General features: G+C 33.1%; 2 protein-coding genes across 2 annotated transcripts in view; one reads left to right on the top strand and one right to left on the bottom strand.

Moving 5' to 3' along the window:
- Positions 1–19,486, bottom strand: part of LOC133181622 (uncharacterized) — a 53,444-nt gene extending 33,958 nt beyond the window's left edge. Inside the window, exon 1 of the mRNA XM_061316170.1 lies at positions 19,322–19,486. Within this exon, the coding sequence (XP_061172154.1) occupies positions 19,322–19,486 (165 nt within the window). The remainder of the gene's footprint in view (positions 1–19,321) is intronic.
- Positions 19,487–19,947: 461 nt separating this feature from the next.
- Positions 19,948–20,494, top strand: part of LOC133181484 (uncharacterized) — a 129,950-nt gene continuing 129,403 nt past the window's right edge. The window contains exons 1-2 of the mRNA XM_061315976.1: positions 19,948–20,051; positions 20,248–20,340. Of these exons, the coding sequence (XP_061171960.1) occupies positions 19,948–20,051; positions 20,248–20,340 (197 nt within the window). The remainder of the gene's footprint in view (positions 20,052–20,247; positions 20,341–20,494) is intronic.

Raw genomic sequence — 20,494 nt, 5'->3', positions numbered from 1 at the left:
AAAAAACGATCTTCTCAATACCGGGAAAGCCATGATTAATAATATTTACGTGGAAACATCCTCAGTTTGTGTAGATTCAAGTTTGTCCAAATCATGATCCCTTGGGACAGGGTGGGGCTACGATGGGGATCAAATTTTTCCATAGGAATACTAAGGGGAAATCATGATCAATCATATTTATATGTAAGCATCCACAGGTAGTGTATGTTCAGTTTTGCTTAAATCATGACCCGGGGGGGGGGGGGGAGGGGGGCAACAATGGGCAATAAAGGTTTTACATAGAAATACATAAAAATATATCTGTAAAAACCTTCTCAAGAACAGCTAAGCCATGATCAGTCGTATTTATAAGGAAGCATCCAAGCATCCCCAGGTAGTCAATTTTCAAGTTTCTTCAAATCACGATCCCCATAGGAAGGGTGTGGCCACAATGGGCGAGCAAAGTTTTACATAGGAATACATAGAAATAAATTTTTAAAAATCTTTTCCCAGCTAGGAACAGAAATGTCATCGATGATTAGTCATATTTATAGAAAAGCATCCTCGGACAGGGAACATTCAAGTTTTTTTTTTCAAATCATGGCCCCTGGGGATAAAGTGGGGAAAAATGGGTAATCAAATGTTACATGGGAAAATATTAGGAAAAAGAATCTGCTGATGAACAAGAAGGGTCACAGTTATTCAGGTGAGCGTTGTGACCCATGGGCCTCTTGTTTAAATCCTGATTTCAATTAACCAAATTTTTATTCCCTTATAAAAAGAGTTGTAATTCTATTATTAAACCAAATCTTACCCTATTTCTCCCAACCTTATTAATGTAGCGTAGAATATCTTCTATACTTAGCAACAATGATGGAAATGCCGCTAACATACGACGTCCTGTGACGTCAAAGTCTAGATGTTCCAAATGTCCCGTGCAATTTGAAGAGGCGAATCTTAAAATTAAGTGAACAACTGCGCTCGCCCCAACAGTCGCACCGTCAACATATCATATTATCCCAATTTTGGGTCAGGGATCAGTTTCTATTAATTAAAGCTGAATACGATTCGTGAAAGGCATGTGTCTGCCATTTTCGTTTGGTCTCTCGCTATATCTGAGGACCCCTATATAAAGCCACTCTCTTAGTCACTGTTCAGTGTAATCAATCGTCACCGGTGTAGACGGACGTATGCTATACAGCACTCGGTAGCGACAAAAGTAACTGTGTACTTCTTCTAATCCAGGAGAGTAAGATACCAAAGAAACTTACAACAGTTGCACAGGTTAGTGCAATATACTAACAAACACAAATACACGTTACTGCAATAAAATGTAAACAAAGGTAATGCAAGATAACCAGCACGAACACGAGTCGCCATTCCACGCCGATACCCTTGACATTAAAGCAGTCAGGTGTAACGAATGCGAAGAGTATACCCCGGTGCTGATATCGTAGATAGTAATATCGAAAATGGCGTATGCCTATTTACGAGTCATGTTAAGCTTTAAAGTTTGGAGTTGACAATTACCAAAAGAGATTCTTCAGACATGATCAGATCGTCTTTCTCTCAGAACAAACAAAAAAAAAAAAATAGAATATGGTGCAACAATCAGCTGACTGCTGCTTATGAAATATATGGAGATAACGAACAGTATTCAAGCTCAAAAGTCCATTAAACATTACAAAATAGGTGCAGAGCAAACATACACCTCCAAAACATCAAAGGTGGGATCAGGTGCCGTGGAGGAGTGAGCATCCCCTGCCGACCAGTCACACCCGCCGTGTGCTCCTTGTCATGATCGGGAAATAACGGAAAATCCGTCGACAATTCAGTGTGTAAATATTGGCCTAACAATTAGTATGAAAAACGTCAGTCAGCATTTGACTCAATGATAAATTGTATTTGCTGACAAGGTCATTGTATCGACCATAGAACTTACGAAATGATGCCTTTAAACGAGACTGCTGATATTCTTGTTTCATCAACTTATTTGTCAATAACTTACCTCGTTTTAGAAATCGTTTTAAAAAGTAGAGCATGCTCTTGCGTATCGAATCAACTGAAAGATATAAACCCCGTATGCAGGTGATGAAGGTATATTGCTGCATAAGTAAGGGAAGTTGACGATTGAAAAGACGTTCTTGTGTATGACTTAACAAGGAATATGACGTTTTACACACATCTCTAACCGCGTATTTGATCAGGTTAGGTAGCCATGTTGTCTACAGATCACATACACGTGTAAGAATGCGGTTTTGGGTTGAAACCTTCAAAAAGTGACTGCAGGTATTATATAAGAGTTATACAAGACTCCAGATAGAATATATTTAAAAAAAAAAAATGGACAAAAATCACCTGTTTGGTTTATAAGTATTGTAAATCGTAAATGAAATATGTTGCTACGGGCCTGATGTAGGTGTAGTCCCAAACAACTTTTATTAATAGTTACAGAGTACTTGGGGATAATGTGACTAATTTCATATAAAACCTTCTTTTTAAAAATTGATGAAGATGAGTTTTTTTTAAACTCAAACGATTTTCAATAATTGCAATTAATTTCTTTCTGTTGATTTTTTATATAGTAAAATTGCCATATATTCTTTCACGTGCTCTTCTAACTGATTTACACAAATATGTTGGAGGGAGAAAAAGGAATTACTTTAAATTTGAAAGCCTTATAATTTAATTCTGGTCATAACGCGGTATTTATTTACTTCATATCGTATAAATTGGGTTGCCTACGTCACAATGACTAGAGTCAAAAACGTATCGATCCGCCTGACATTACATTTAAATTTTGTACATTTTGAAGTCATTTTTAAAGGCAATCATCTTTTTTTCTTACACTAAATGACTGAAAATTAAATAATAAGGAATGAGTTTAATAGCAACCCAATTTATACGGTATAAAATGGGTTGGAACAGTTTACGTTTTTTTATATAAACCGCTTCGCGGTTTATAAAGCGTAAACTACTCCAACCAAGTTTATACCGTATAAAATGGGTTACCGCAGCTATTAAATTCTTTCTTTAAATCATAATATGTTTGAAAAACGTAAATGGTTTGTTTTTCATTTTGACCATAATTGACTCTTGGCTTTATATATTTTTTAAAAGCTCTGAAGTATTGAAAAACAAATCATCAAACAACTTTTTTTAAACAACGTGATTTATATACAGACTGGAGCTTAGTTTCTGTCCAATAGCTTTAAGGGTTCTGGCAACCAAATTTACTTCCTTCTAGATACAGTGCAAAGTTCAAGTGATAAGAGTTTATTTGTCAAGAGAGTAGACTTGTCAGGCTTTCAATAAATCAATACGACCCATTAACTAGAATTCAACATGGAATTATGTTATCTCTGACTTCTACCAAACTTGAATATAACTCAGGCTGAATTATAAATTCTAAAATCAATTGTTTTTCTTTTAGTAGGTTTCAGTTTTTAACTGCAAGAAACTAGAGAATCAAATATCAAATCAGTATAATATGCATGCATTTATAGATAAATTTTATATCTATAAAGGTAGGTTTTATGTGACTGCAATTTGATTTGTTTCTTTCTCCTCTGTGTATAATTATCTGGATGGGAAGACACTGGAACGTTCTGTACAATGTAGTCACGATATAATGTTTTGTTATATGTTATCATCATTACGTACTTCTGCAATATTATACTGGAAACGCTCACTGACAACCGCATGACTGAACATGCATTATTTTAGGACTTCAGTTAATGTAATAAATCTAGCTGGACAATGCAAATTAAGTCATTAATTGTATCTGTGAATTATATATATATAAAGTACTAAAAATGACCAACGACACGAACAAAAGAAATTGTAAATTTTTGGGACGCCCTGTCCCTTCTTCAGGACATAGTAAAGGTTAAAAAGTCTTGAAAGAACAAAACAAATAAAAACAAAAACATCTAGCACTACAACTACGCTACTAAACCCTATTTATATATACTTTTACATTTTGAATTTTGATGTAGAAAACTAATAAATATGAAATGAATCCGGACCACCACGAGGCACGTCCGATCAGCCTGGTTTACTGTGGCGATGTGTGATCTTGATAAGCAACCTAATTAATTATCGTTAATTAATCACTGCGAGGTGTTAAACCATATAACGTTGTATTCTCTCTCACATAGTATTATTACATAAAGATATAGATACTGAAATAAACAAATAATAATATAATTATTTTTCTAATTAACTTTACGATTTTTTATAACAAATTGCTCAAGTAAAGACATCACTCTTTCCCAGCATACTTTCAATGGGCACCAGAACAAATATCATTTTAACTAACTCCCTTCCTTCACTAAAACAATCAATACAATTAATGATTGAACTTCTTGCAAATCCTTTATTATAGAACATGTTTATGACTATTTGTGTGCCAAATTTCATTCTGATCTGAATTGTGGTTTTGTAAATATAGAGATAGTTCGCGAACTTTTGATCACCCCTCGTATATCTCTCAGTTAAACAAGTTGATGAAACAGGAATATCAATAGTCTCGTTTAAAGTAATCATTCCGTAAGTCCTATGGTCGATACAATGACCTTGTCAGCAGATACAATCTATCATAAGTCTTATGCTGAATGACGTTTTTTATCTTAATTGTTAGGCTATTATTTACACTCTGAATTGTCGACGGATTTTTTCGTTATTTCCCGATCATGACAAGGAGCACACGGCGGGATTTACCAGTCGGCATGGGATGCTCTCTCCTCCATGGCACCTGATCCCACCTCTGATGTTTTTGGAGGTCCGTGTTTGCTCTAATCCCGATTTATATTGTTTTAATGGACTTTGAGCTTGAATACTGTTCGTTATCTCTATATTTCACTTCATTTGTATTTATTGCTTATATAATTGTTTATTGTTCCTATTATCCGATCAAATAGTTTTAATAATATTCAAAAATTTATAAGACATCCTAATTCTTTTTCTTCCAAATTTGTTTTGAAATTTTCCCTTTATTTCATCGATTTATTATCGTTTAAACTGTTCCTTTCCATCATATAAAGTTACGCTATTTCAAGAATATTCAACAATGTACCATTTACTTGAGAGAGAGAGAGAGAGAGATTTACTGATGGATATTGTTTTAATATAAAAACAAACTGCTTTTAATTTTGAGAGTAAATGGCTCGTGAACACGTAACAACTACCCAAATTACGTTTGTATAAAGATGTTAAAACAAATTTTAATATTGAAAATTATTTCGAAATGAAAATTTCAAAATTTCAAGGATCTATCCTTGCACAATTCAGATGTGGCATACTTTCAATTAAATTTAAAACTGGGCGATATTAGGGAATATTTGTTTTGTTTTGTTTTTTTTTGTTTTGTTTTGTTTGTGTGTTTTTGTGTGTGTGTGTGTGTTTTTTTTTTGTTTTGTTTTGTTTTGTTTTGGTTTTGGTTTTGTTCTGAAGTATGAAGTAGAAGACGTGTAATTCGAAATTGTACCAAATACTCAAGTATTAGAATACATTAATTTAGTAGAACTGGATGTAACCCCACTCTGTTAAACTGCTATTTTCCTTTTATAGAAAGAATGGCAAACGTTTACAGACAGTCCCTGATGTATATAACACCCTATGCGTAAAATGTGAATTTAATTTTCATTAATTTTTAATTATATTGACATACAGGCCTGATGGGCAGGGTGATTGAATATCTGTATCAATTATTACACATTGCTCTGTGATAATGTAACACATTTAACTATAATAAATCATTTACCAGGTACTAACTTATTTATACAAATCTAGAAAAGATCTAAGTTATTTAAATTACGAAAATACAGTTTTGCTTTAAAAATAAGTTCTAAAAGGCATTTATCTTAAATTCAGAACAACAGATCGAAATCCTGCAAATTGTTTGTATTTTGAAAACATCTTGGTTCAAGTTCATTTGACAAAACCCCGTATAAAACGTCGTATCTTGTATAGACAAAACAGGCTAATCGATCAACATCGCTGCACTTGCACATTGAGAATATGAATAATATTATATATATATATATATATATATATATATATATATATATATATATATATATATATATATATATATATATATATATATATATATATATATATATGTGAAAGGTAAACAGTTCCATCTAAAACTTTTATTTCAAAAGATGCACTTAAATATAAGAGAGTTTATTTATTTTATTCAAATTATTACAGTATAGTGCATCTCGTTGGAAAAGAAAACCTTGCAGATAAAACATGCCTTGACGTATGTTTCCCGCTGTGTAGACTGAATATTTGTAAGCCTTAAGCAAGGTCGCAAAATGACAGAAACTTTTTTGAAGGTTCTTTTTTCAACTACACATAAACTCATCATTTTGACATGATTTTAGATTGCTCAATCGTTTGAACATAATTGAACACTGATTTCATCCAAGAACTAGTACCTGGCATACAGATTTTATTGTCAAATTAATCAATAAAACATTCAAACTTCAGAAAGTTTGAAAGTTTGTTAAAAGTTAGAAATGAAATTATTTAGCCGGAATTTCATTATTATATTAATATGAGGGAGACACGGTTAATGGAAAATACATGTATATGGGTAACAAAAGAACATACTTGTATGTTTGGCAGAAAAGAACACCGATTGGTTATCCCAATTAAGATTCAAAGAACAAAGAAAATAAAACATTTAGATGTAGAATGTAAGGAACACGCGGTAAGTGATATTCTGAGATGACAGCTTAAAACATAAGTAATTTGTACGCAACAAGTTTTCACTTTTTTTTTCAATAGATGGATCTGTAGCTCCGTCTTTGTCCATCTCATTTTTTCAGCTCAGTTCAGAGCTGCAGCTTATAATTATATTAATATCTATCTATTACATGTATGTGACTGAACTTCCTTCCAAACAATATGTTAACTTTATCATCATTTTTTTCATAAAAAATGATGAGAGTTCAAAGTTTGCTGAATAATATTGAAGCTATTATATATTTCTTTTAATTTAGGTAAATATAAAGTCTAATTTCGTTGATGAAAGGACTGCTAGATATTCAGACAGGACAGAACGATATAAATTGTCCCCCAATTTCGATTTTGGACATAAAACGTATCATTGCAGCATTGGCAAACAATAGATTGCAAATGACAAAAACGTTATCTTTTCAAAATGAAAATTGAGTTAGACATTCTTCAAGGAAAATATTGAATCTCTTTATTTTTTCTAAGTCTATTAATCATTCCATAGCAAACATTTTGAATTTCATAACAATCGGATTTTAGAATTTTAGAGGATTTGAAACACAATTCATTTAATAACCAAGTTCTTTGGTTATAATAATCAAGTAATTTATCAATTCACTTTTTTATTCATTTCTCTTTCTGCAATACTACGTAATGATTTTAAACAGGAGTGAACAAGATATTGGACAGGTTAACACCCGTCATTCATTCTTCAAATCTCACCCGGTAACCATCGGAATCTCTAATAAATCTATTTGATTGAAGTGGAACACTTTAATATACGATAACAATACATTTGTATTTGACAAATATCTGAGACGTAATTCACCGCATGTGACAGACTCAGCTTGTAAATTTGATAAATTTAATAAAAAGCAGAACTAGTGCAGATTAATTGCTGTTGTGTGATATATATTGAACAAGAGAAATGCAATAAATGTCGAACAGGAAGAGATCGATGTTTACTTACATTTCATTTGAATATTTATTGCGCATACAAAACATGATTATTTTCTTACGAAGAATGACATATCTAACAAAACATCGATGGTGAACAAATCCATTCATGTACACAGGCTAGACTGGTGCACTGTATGTACATTTATATGTTACATATACTTAATTCAGAAAAGAATTTGAAAACTCTTATTTCTGCCTGCCAGATAGTGAATGCCAGTGTGTACTCACCAAAAATCACTCGTCTGATTTTCATCAATTTTCTACCTTCAACTATAAAGGCATCTGAGAGAGAGAGAGGGGGGGGGGATTAATATGTAAGATCTACACGTTGTGCTTCCGCCAATAGTCTGTTACGTATACTATATTTGTTGACTCTATAATTCTCGGAACTAATTCCATGATCCTTATTCATAGTATTAAAAATCAAAAGAATATTGTGAGCATTTGCTGTGCATGCTTGGGAAAAAATTAAACAAAATCGGCATCAATTTCAGAGAAAGTGGAATTTATTTCACTCGTGAGACAGGATTGTTTGATATTTTCACTCGTGCTTTGCACTCGTGAAAATATCAAAAAATCCCGTCCCACTCGTGAGATAAATTCCATATTCATCTAAAAACATTGAATTTTCTGTTTATTACATTTTTTTTTTATTTTCCCTTTGCTTCTGTCTTTTCTTGTGCTTTGCACTCGTGAAAATATCAAAAAAATCCCCTCCCACTCGTGAGATAAATTCCATATTCATCGACAAAACATTGAATATCCTCTATCTATCTATCTATCTATCTATCTATCTATCTATCTATCTATCTATCTATCTATCTATCTATCTATATATCTATCTATCTATCTATCTATCTATCTATCTATCTATCTATCTATCTATATATATATATATATATATATATATATATATATATATATATATATATATATATATATATATATATATATATATATATATATATATATTAATCACTAAAAAAACAACAAACCCTGTATATCCTAAGTGTCGGATCTACTAAATAGATTCAAGGTCAAGGATGGAAATTTATATAAAGCACTAAAGTGACTCACGACACGAACAATAGAAATTGTCAAATTTTCGGGACGCCCTGTCCCTTCTTCAGGACAATGAAAAAAGTTAAGAAGTAATAAATAAAAGGAAAATAAAAAAACAACTAGCACTACTGCTAACTTACCAAACACTATGTATTTACAATGTTATTTGTTTAAGGTTTTCCAGCCCTAATAGGACTTAATTCTCTATCCTTAAATATCCATCACGTATATAACACTCTGATATTAATTCAAAGCATTTTACAGTAGCAAAGGATTAACCAAGAGAAAGTTTCAAAAATGTAATTAACTAAGCAGTAATTAATTAACAGAAATTGCATTGAAATCCATGGAGACAAGCGATTTTTTTTAAAAATAAAAATTCAAATTATAAGAATATTAATAAATACTGTGTAGGAAAGATGCATTAAATCATTATAAATAGAATGACAATTGAAAACATTTTTTTTATCGCTTATTACTTAAAAAAGAGGGAGATAACTCTTCAAAAAAGGTCAAGGCCATAAATTAGGACACGTTCTATTCTTACACATGCTAATAGTAATAAATTGGAATTATGTCTAAATAAACTGAGTATTCCACCCGTACACATCTGTTATGTATGAAATATATGGAGATAACGAACAGTATTCAAGCTCAAAAGTCCATTATACAATACAAAATAGGAGCAGAGCAAACACGGACCTCCAAACATCAGAGGTGGGATCAGGTGCCATGGAGGAGTGAGCATCCCCTGCCGACCGGTCACACCCGCCGTGTGCTCCTTGTCATGATCGGGAAATAACGGAAAAATCCGTCGACAATTCAGTGTGTAAATAATGGCCTAACAATTAGTATGAAAAACGTCAGTCAGCATTTGACTCAATGATAAATTGTATTTGCTGACAAGGTCATTGTATCGACCATAGAACTTACGAAATGATGACTTTAAACGAGACAGCTGATATTCTTGTTTCATCAACTTATTTGTCAATAATTTACCTCGTTTTAGAAATTGTACATACGTAGAGCATGCTCTTGCGTATCGAATTAACTGAGAGATATATACCCCGTATGCAGGTGATGAAGGTATATTGCTGCATAAGTAAGGGAAGTTGACGATTGAAAAGTTAAAGTCATCACTTTTATCATAAAGCTTGGTTGTTAGATTACCATTAACGTCTTTTTCAAGTAAAATATCCAAATATGAAACAGATGTGTCAGACTCTGTGGTATCTTTTATCTCAAGTTCACCAGGATATATCGTATCGACATAAGAATGAAAATAGCCATTGTTAATTGACAATACGTCGTCGATATATCTAAATGTCGAGTTGAACGCCACAGCAAGTGTTTTCTTCTTTTCACGTACGAGATTTTGGACAAATTCTGCTTCATATGAATACAAAAAAAGGTCTGCTAATAACGGGGCGCAATTGGTACCCACAGGAATTCCAATAGATTGTTGGAAGACCTGGTCTCCAAAAACCACATAGATATTGTCAATCAGAAACTCAAGCATCTTTTTAATGTCAACTTCAGAGTACTTGTGTGTACAATCAGAATGTTTTTTAACAAAATAATTTTGCAAATGACCAATGACAAGGTAAGTATATTTACGAGTTCCATTTTTACTGAAAAAGCAGCTGTCAATGATATCAAAAAGCCTGGACTTTAATTTATCGTGGGGAATGGTTGTGTATAAAGTTGAAAAGTCGTAAGTTTTTAAGCTGTTGATTTTGGTAAAATCTTGTGATTTCAAATTTTCCAAAAGTTCCTTGGAATTTTTAAGTATCCACATCTGATTACACCACTTCTCGAATATATTGTTGCACAGTACTCTTGAAGTTTCTCCTTCACCACTGTTAATATCTTAGTGAGGAGTAAAGATAGAGGCTTGGTTGAACATTTACTGGAACCCGCTATGTATCTTTGTTTGTAAGGATTTTTATGAAGTTTCGGAATCCAATACAAATATGGTAATTCGAATTCATTTTGGTTGTTTGGAATATTAAAAATATTCAAAACTGACATATGATTTTGAAGAATTTCTTCCTTAGAAAGGGAACTATGAGTATAAGTTGGATTACCACTTGTAGAATTAAATCCAAGTTCCTCTAAAATACATTTAATATAATGAGCCTTACAAACAAAGACAATGTTGTTACTTGCTTTGTCAGCAGGGACCAGTACGTACTGATCATGTAATCTATATAATCTTTTTTCACTTCTGGATTATTGAAAACAGAAGGATAGATGGTTTTCATATTGCCTCTCAATCTTTTAATGCGCGATTTTAACATACATCTGATACATTTAATCCATTCTGACAAAGTGTCAAGGTCTTCTTTTTCATGTCTGGCCCATCGCCTGGCGTAGTCCTCTACAGAATCCATAATATTTATGAAATTCTTACGCCAGTTGAAGGATCTGGGTTCCCTAAATTTAGGACCTTTTAAAATTAGTGATCTAAGATCCTCATTATTAACTCTATTTACGTCACCAGTAATAACGTGTCCAGCAGGACTATAGTTATAGGGCGAAGAAGAACATGAACACGATGGAGGATTATGTTTCAGATATTCGATATCCAGGCCCTGTAAAGTTTTCTTGTAATTAAAAAGATTGGAAGCAATAGTCGATGTATATTTGTAGGAAATACAAGGTGTAGTATTCAAATTCATTGAATCTGAGGCTATTAGGGATTGAATACCTTAATTTGAAGTTTTTAGAGGGGTAATCCAAATCCACGAGACCGATACAAAAACCCATATCATGTAAAGTAGTACATCAACCTTGCGCGGATCTGAGGGTGGGGGTGGGGGGTTCTCTACTCCAGACGGGTCAGGATTTAAACAAATTTGAATCTACAATCTGAGGATGCTTTTATGCTAATGTGACTAATCATGGCTTTTCTGTTCTTGAGAAGAAGATTTTTAAAGATTTTACCTATGTATTCGTATGTAAAACTTTGATCGCCCATTGTGGCCCCACCTTACCCCCGAGGGTCATGATTTGAACAGATTTAAATCTACACTACCTGAGGATGCTTCCATATAAATAAGATTAACCATGGCTTTGCTGATCTTAAAGACCCAATTTTTTATCGTACGGTTACGTGGGGAGAGGGAGTTGTCTTAGTTGTACTGGTGTTATTAACCTGAAAAGCCCAAATACTCAAGATGTCAAAATTCCCTATACACATTGTAGTACACAGGAAGTCTGTTTTTGGTTATCAGGATCAACATTACGCATTTTTGTCTAATTTTGAGAGAACTATTGTAAATAATCTTTATATTTAGGTCTTTCCACCTTTCTGTGGAAAGACCTCTTGAAATGCTTATGTTTATTATTATTAGGTCTTTCCACCTTTCTGTGGAAAGACCTATTGGTTTTCTTCTGTTTCTTATTATTCTTCTTCTTATTTTTCCGCCGCAAGATTTTGAGTTTCAAGATTTATTGAAAAGATTTATAGTACATGAGAATGTACTCCGTAAAAGATATTTGCAGTTGACCCTGCATATATGAACTTTGACCTCTTGAGGAGTTACATCCCCTTTCGCAATAAAAGCTTGTTATCGCTACTCCTTTGAAACCGTAAACTGTAGAGATACGAAACCTTCACCAATGTCCTCGACTAATTTAGGGGACTCTTCAATCTATTCATTGCGAAAGTATTCGTCGACCCCTTCAAGGAGTTATTGCCCCTCCAAGATTTTTATTTTAAAAAAATAATTTAAAATTTTTAAAACGATAAGTCGTAGAGACATGGGACCAACTGCATCAGATTTATTGACCTTTGACCTTAAAAAATATGCATAGGTCAAAGGTCAAGGTCATTCAAAATATGAGAAATTAAGCTCTTTTCATATCTCTTTTGTCTTTCAACATATACTAAATATCTTTGCATCATTAATATGTCCTCTTAAAACTATTTCAAAGATTTCATACTTGTCCCCTAAGATTTACCCCTTTAAAAGTTACTGCCCCTTTTACTGAAAACCTTGTTATCGCTACTCCTCCGAAACCGTAAACCGCAGAGACACAAAACCTTCACTAATGTCTTCAGGGTCTTTAGACACAACTTCAATCTATTCAGTGCAAAAGTATCCGATGACCCCTTATATGAGTTATCACCCTTTAACGTCTTTGTGATAACTATCAAACCTTATAACTTTAAAACTAAAAGTTGTAGAAGCATGAGATCAAGTGCAGTGTGACCCTTGACCTATGACCTTGAATATTTGTTCAAGGTCAAAGGTCAAGGTCATTTCAAACGTTTAAAATTTTTATTTTTTCTATCTTTCAAGCCATTTATGGATTCTTATTGTATAAAAATTAACTTTAGAGAGTAAAATATGAAAAATATATGAAATTTAAAGAAGGTGGAAAGACCTCTAATTGTTCGAGAACAATTAGTCTACTAGTTATTATTATTATTATTTTTCTTCCCGGACTTTTGAAACCGCAAGACTTGTCGAAAAACTTTATAGTTCATGATACTGGATATCAAAAGTTATTCCGAAAAACGACCCCCCGTGTTTGACCTATGACCTCTTACGAAGTTATTGCCCCTTTTGCAAGAATAGTTTGTTATCGCTACTCCTTTGAAACCGTAAACCGTAGAGGTATGGAACCTTCACCAATGTCTTCAACTAATTGAGGGGACTCTTCAATCTTTTCATTGCGAAAGTATTCGTCAACCCTTTTTATGAGTTATTGCCCCTGAAAGTTTTTGATATTTACGAATAATTAAAAATTTTCAAAACGATAAGTCATAGAGACATAGGACCAACTGCATAAGATTCATTGACCTTTGACCTTAAAATATATGCAAAGGTCAAAGGTCAAGGTCATTCAAAATGTGAGAAATTCAGCTCTTTTCATATCTCTTTTGTCTTTCAACATATACTAAATATCTTTGCATCATTAATATGTCCTCTTAAAACTGTTTCAAAGATTTCATACTTGTCCCCTAAGATTTACCCCTTTAAAAGTTATTGCCCCTTTTACTGAAAACCTTGTTATCGCTACTCCTCCGAAACCGAAAACTGTAGAGGCACAAAACCTTCACTAATGTCTTAAGGGTCTTTAGATACAACTTCAATCTATTCAGTGCGAAAGTATCCGATGACCCCTTATATGAGTTATCGCCCTTTAACGTCTTTGCGCTTACTATTAAACCTTATAACTTTAAAACTAAAAGTCGTAGAAGCATGGGGTTAAATGCAATGTGACCGTTGACCTTTGACCTTCAATATGTGGTAAAGGTCAAAGGTCAAGGTCATATCCAAATTTTGAAAATTTTCCTTTTTTCTATCTTTCAAGCCATTTATGGATTCTTTTGTATACAAATTAACTTTAGAGAGTAAAATATGAAAAATATATGAAATTTAAAGAAGGTGGAAAGACCTCTAATTGTTCGAGAACAATTAGTCTACTAGTTTAATATAAAATTGGTTAACTTAACGTTTTCATCGATATCTTTTGAAGGAAAAAAATTATAAAGAACTATCTTTTTTTAAGAAAAAAAAGTAAAATAATAAAAAAAAATCACGAGTAAAAATTACAAAGCAAACATATCAATATTTTTTAATCGTCAGTAAAGGAATCATCATTCAATAAGTGTAAATATTGAAATAAAGAGCTTTCAGTTATCGTGTGGACATGTACCATAGCCAGAATATTATTTATTTTTCTGGCCAACAATCGTGTCCAAAGTATTCATCACTGAAATTTCCGGGGTACGTGTTTTTATGCCCTGTTCACAGATTTGTATTGTTTGTAGATTATTTTTTAAAAAGATCGATCACTGTCCGTTGTCTTCACCCTTTTCAATATACGAATATATACGTTAGAGGAAATTGGAAGAATGATTGTGACATTTCTTCCACCGAATGGTGTAGATTGATCTGTATTTTATAATCTGTTTGCTTTAATAACAATTTTTGCTAAAAATATATCGACAGTCCAAATTTCAATTAAAACAAAACCTCGAATATCCACTATAGGTTTTCTTCGGAAACTTCTACAGTTGAGTTGTCTTGGACATCATATCGATTACAAGTACCAAACAACAATGAGGATTGAAAAAAATTAATCATAAAGTCAATGTTTCATTATCTACTCTCATTATTTTTTGAAATATAATTACAAAACAATATTATAGCGATTTGAATTTTTTTTACCAGAGTGTATACACGCAAAGCAACTATTCATGCGGTACATGGAAGCGTTTTACTCGTGAACAGGTAATTGTTTCCAAAACATGCAAACTCAGATTATCAGGTAGCACAGGTAGCTGGTCTGTCTATCAAATCAGTAGCTATTGTTTTTTAATGATTGACAGGCGGTATATTATTGATCTCGAATTAGTTAAATTTGGGGGGCGTTAAGATTTTGGAATTTTTCCTATGTCTTCCAGCTTTGATTGCCGATTGTGGCCCAAACCCTACCCCAGGGGTCAAGATGCCATTATTTTTTCACTTATTCATAATTATCTCCCCTTGTAAGAAAGTGTGATCCTTCATTTGAAGAAACTTGAATCCCTTTTACCCAAGGATACTTTTTGGGAAGTTTGGCTGAAATTGTCCAAATGGTTTTTGAGAAATTTAGTACCAAAAATAATTTCTGTTGGAATCGATGTTTATATACATTCATAAACGTGATAAAAGCAGCTTTGGGGTTTAACACAGCTTAAGCGGGCTAAAAAAAAATAACACACTTAAATTTTCATGTTTTACCGAGTACCCGTGTACTCGATCGGAAAAACGTTCGAGTAACCGATTATCAAAAACTGACCGATTTGACATCCCTATAAATTATAAAACAACAGGCGAGAGTCAAAATGCTTTTCTGAGGTAAATTGAGGATACACCGATGATCTGTTGGACTCATTAAATCCTTCGACCAAAATGATCTGTCTGTTATGATATATTGACAACTCAATGGACTTCAATCTACACTATGTGGAAATGCTTCCATATTGATTTGATAAATTATATTGTATTGAAGAACATTTTTATATATCTCATATAAATTAGAGAGAGAGAGAGAGAGAGTCATTTGTCATGTCCCCAATCCCTGGTGGTCATAATTTGAACAAACTTGATTCTACAATACCTAGTACCTACAAATCCTAAGGTTGCTTCTGTATAAATATGATAACTCTTACCAAAATTCAAGGTCATGAATTAGGACACATCCCATCCTTACATGCTAACAGTAATAAATGGGAATATTTTTAAATATGCTGAGTATTCAACCCCTATATATCAGTTATGTATTCAATTTCATTGAATCTGATCACCGATATATGGCTAAAATAGTGCCGATTCAGCATAAAACCTTAATCAATCAATCAATCATAGAATCTCTTGCTATTAGGAATGGAATTCCTTAACTTCTTTATTGCTGATCCAAAATCAAACTTCCTCAGCTAGCTTCTAAATGCCCGACATTCCAAAAGCTTTGCCTTAGATACCCTTTGTTTTCGCTTGTCCATTCCAAGGGTTGTCAGCTCATTCCACTATTTGAAGTCTTCAATGCGTTTTACTCAAATGCCCCTTAACCATTACACCTATATATTCCTTTGTAAAACTTTTACCCACAGTTTTGGCCTCGTCCTACCCCGGGGTCATGATTTGAACAAATTTGAATCTACACTACCTGAGGATACTTCTGTATTTATATGATTCAATGACCTTGTCAGCAAATACAATTTATCATTGTGTCAAATGCTGACTGACGTTTTTCATACAAATTGTTATGCCATTATTTACACACTGAATTGTCGACGGATTTTTCCGTTATTTCCCGATCATGACAAGGAACACACGGCGGGTGTGACCGGTCGGCAGGGGATGCTCAAAACTCAATTGTGCCTTCGGCTCAGGTGAGCTGACAATTTTATGCAAACAAATATGTAATTCAGTAAATTGTTCAAGCAAATATCCAATCCACCCCACCCCCACAAACAAATTTTAATTTCTTCCTATGTTCGAGTGTCCCTGCATTTAATTCGTCTAAAGGAAGAACATATTCGTCCACATAGAGGTCTCGTTTGTTCGAACGAAGAACAGATTAGTCAAAACTTTTTTTTTGGTCAGAACAAATATTTAATTCGTCAGAACGATCATACATTTTGGTCTAGACTTCATCTGCACCTTTTATTGCCTTCAATTTCGTATTTGTAAAAATAATGTTAAAGATAAGATTCTGAAATTACTAAATGTATTTGCTAACAAGGTCATTATAATGACCCAGGGGTTTTCGAAATGGAATATGAGGAAAACGATCAGTAATCAAGCTCAAAAGAGCATTGAAACAGTACAAATTTGGAGCAAAGCAAACACGGACCTATTAAAACATCACTGGTGGGATAAGAGGGCATAGAGAAGTTTAAAGTAAAAAATAATTTACATATTTTATAGCGAATTTTTAAAGAATTTAGTTTTTAAAATATTGAACTGACATTTACTTTGTAAGTATATATATTCAGAACACTATTCATCCGAAAGTTGAACTCCACGGTATGTTTTATTTCATACTTCCCTTAATACATTTGGTAGTCATACTTCAAGGAAAAAAATCTATATTGCGAAGTCGCTATGTATTCTTTAATGAATTTGTTACGCGGATATAACGAATTACGGATATAGCGAAGTAAATTCTTAGGTCCCCAGAACTTCGCAATAACCGTAAGTACAGTAAAACTCGGTTAGAAGTTTTTAAATAATTCTATTAGGTAGAAGTTTTTAAATAAATTCTGCTTCATCTGAATACAAAAATAGGTCTGCTAATAACGGGACGCAGTTGGTACCCATGAGAATTCCGTCAGATTGTTGGATGACTTGATTTCCAAAAAAAAACAAACTACATTAGATATTGACAATCAGAAGCTCAAGCATCTTTTTAATATTAACCTGGAGGTACTGGTGAGTACAATCAGAATTTTTTAACAATGACTTTGATTTAGACTGTTGAAAAGCGAGCCCTGTTAAATCAACTTTTACGTCCGTATCTTGCCTAATCATAAAATTTATAGTACTCATAGCATGTTTTTGTCTAAACGGGATCGGGAGTTATAAAGCTGGAAAATTAGCCATACGACGCATATGTGCACGCGTGCTAGGAACACAAAATGTATATACGGTTGACTAGATCACGGACGAAAATCGCGCAATCGGCTCTTTCCAGTCTTTGGATGAATGCGGCAATTATGATAGCAAGCTATTTCATAGCGATTCAGAGGCAGTAAAGTGGCGATCACGAACAGCGTTGTCTTGACATGACTTTATTATGCGCTGACGACCCTGTCGCGGTCGTTCGGCAACCCTTCCAGTTTTTTTCATACGACGAACACGGAAAAATTCACGAAGAACTACAAAGTAATCTGTTATTTCCTTTGACCTTACATTAGCAATGCAATGGCCAGGTCGCTCTGAACTTCCGTAATCCGTACCATGATATGAAGATGTAAATTGTCTGATTCAAATTGTCTGTAACAGTTTACATATTATTAAATTTTATGTCTGTCGGATGGGACATTAAATGCTGCCCCGTCAAGGATTACAACCCCGTTGGCACGTAAAGATCGTTTCTCCAGATTTTGAAAAAGAGTAGGCTCACAGGGGCTACCAGAGACACCAAAACCTTTTAAAAACCGATTACATAAATTTAATTATCCGCTGAAATATTGCCGACTCGGCGTTAAACAATAACAATCAATCAATCAATCAAATCGTCTGTAATTAGTAGAAAACGATGTATATACCTTCAAGGTATAAGTATTGCATTAAACGATATAATAGTTTGTTTCTTGTACGGTAAGGAATTATTTAACGATTCTCTTGAAAAATATAAATTGAAACATACGCACTCTCCATTTTAATTAATAAAAAATATATCGACTTCACTATATACATAAAGAATGTGCCGTTAAGAAGATTAATTTACCGTTTAAAATCGAGTGCCCATGATTTGAACAGGTATTTCTTTTCCATAGGAGGAAGGTTGATAAATTTGATAAACGGTAGTCTATAAAAAGATTTTGCCTAAACACCATTACTACTTTAGGAGTTGATCCGAGATTTCGGGTGGTGAGAAGTAATATTTCAATATTACAGGCCAAAAGTAAAACGGAAATAGAACAAGCATTATAACAAGACTCATTATACTTCTTCAATATCCTATTTATAAGATATAATTTGTTCATTAACAAGTAGAGAGGAAAAGAATCATTAAATATTGTTTGAGGAGCCTCAGAGGGGTTTGGGGAGATAATTATTTCAATTTTTCCTCGTAAAAGACCTCGTCTGGGGAAACCTGGCTTTCTTTTACAAGCGATATTACCCCAGCCTCCTTCCGACTTTATTGAACTGTCCAAGGATTTTTACTTTGTCTCCCCTTATGTTTTATCATTAATTTTTTGAAAACATGCAATTAACTAATAGTATTGCAAACCGCTGGAAAATCTCTTTCCAACTATGGCCGAATACAAAGCATATTCAACGCTAAATGATTTGATTTAATTAACATTTTTTAATTTGAAAAGACATCTGCAGTAACACCTCACCTTTGCTTTGACGATGAACTTTCCGAGATCTTCAACAGTAGAGTGACCCTCAAAACTGTAAACGTATTCATAACCAGATTTGAAGTTGATAAATCTTGACTGGACCTCCCAAGCTATCATAAGAGCCAGAAAAAAATTCAAATACAAGGCTTTAGAGGTGCCCATCTCTAGGGCACCACATGTATTGAGTGCTCTGATAGCGCTTTTGGTTTGGAATTCACTGCCCGTCTTTTTAAATACATTATCACAGGTTTAAATGCCGTCATAGGATCCTTTATATCTTTCATAACAACGTTTACACCCACTGTATTCCTTCAGCCCTTTGTCATTTGGCGCTGGAGTAAGGTAAGAGACACAGCATTTTGCATTATATATATATATATATATATATATATATATATATATATATATATATATATATATATATATATATATATATAGTATAAACTATGTTTATTAGAAAAAACATCCACCACCCCCTTCAACAACAGCTGTTTAAAAACCTTTATTTCATATTCTTATTCAATTTATAAGTTGCGTGAATGCATGAAATAATTCGACTTTGTCTAATTTCATTGTTTAACATAGTGCGTTTTTTTTCATTGCCGTTGAAAAGTGTAGAGAGTATGTCCAACATAATACTTGCTCTTGTGTTTGGTTGCCTTATACGGTGGTCTTTTACACAGACATCGTTTCCATGGTACTCGGAGGATAGCCTTATAGAAAATCGGTAAGTAAAATGTTTCTTTCATTGAGGTAAAATAAAGACTAGTCCTTAAAATATCGAGAACATAATGTAATAATGTATACGAGCAAAGTTTCATCAAAAATTAATATTTAAGAAATTTATAAATCTTTAATTCTTTGTTGTAATAACGAAGTATATAAACCAAGAAAAGTTTTATCAATCTTTCGTCCTTTTGCAGTCCCCATGTTCAGAAATATTCTTACAAAACGAAGACAACTTACAAGGAAAGATGTGGCTTTTGGAATTTTTGGGGAAGATGTACAAAATATAGGTTTGCATCTTCTTGCTATGCATATAATTTGATTGTATCATAAATGGGTGAAATTACAACCAAATGTTTAAAAAATATTATGTTAACGATGAAATATATGGAGATAACGAACAGTATTCAAGCTCAAAAGTCCATTAAACAATACAAAATAGGA

The sequence above is a fragment of the Saccostrea echinata genome, unplaced genomic scaffold (assembly GCF_033153115.1).
Source record: "Saccostrea echinata isolate AGI-Se365-2 ecotype Australia unplaced genomic scaffold, CSIRO_AGI_Sech_v1 ptg000009l, whole genome shotgun sequence".
Classification (NCBI taxonomy): Eukaryota; Metazoa; Mollusca; class Bivalvia; order Ostreida; family Ostreidae; genus Saccostrea; species Saccostrea echinata.
Note: the sequence above shows the minus strand (reverse complement) of the source record. Positions and strands in the feature narration are given on the sequence as shown.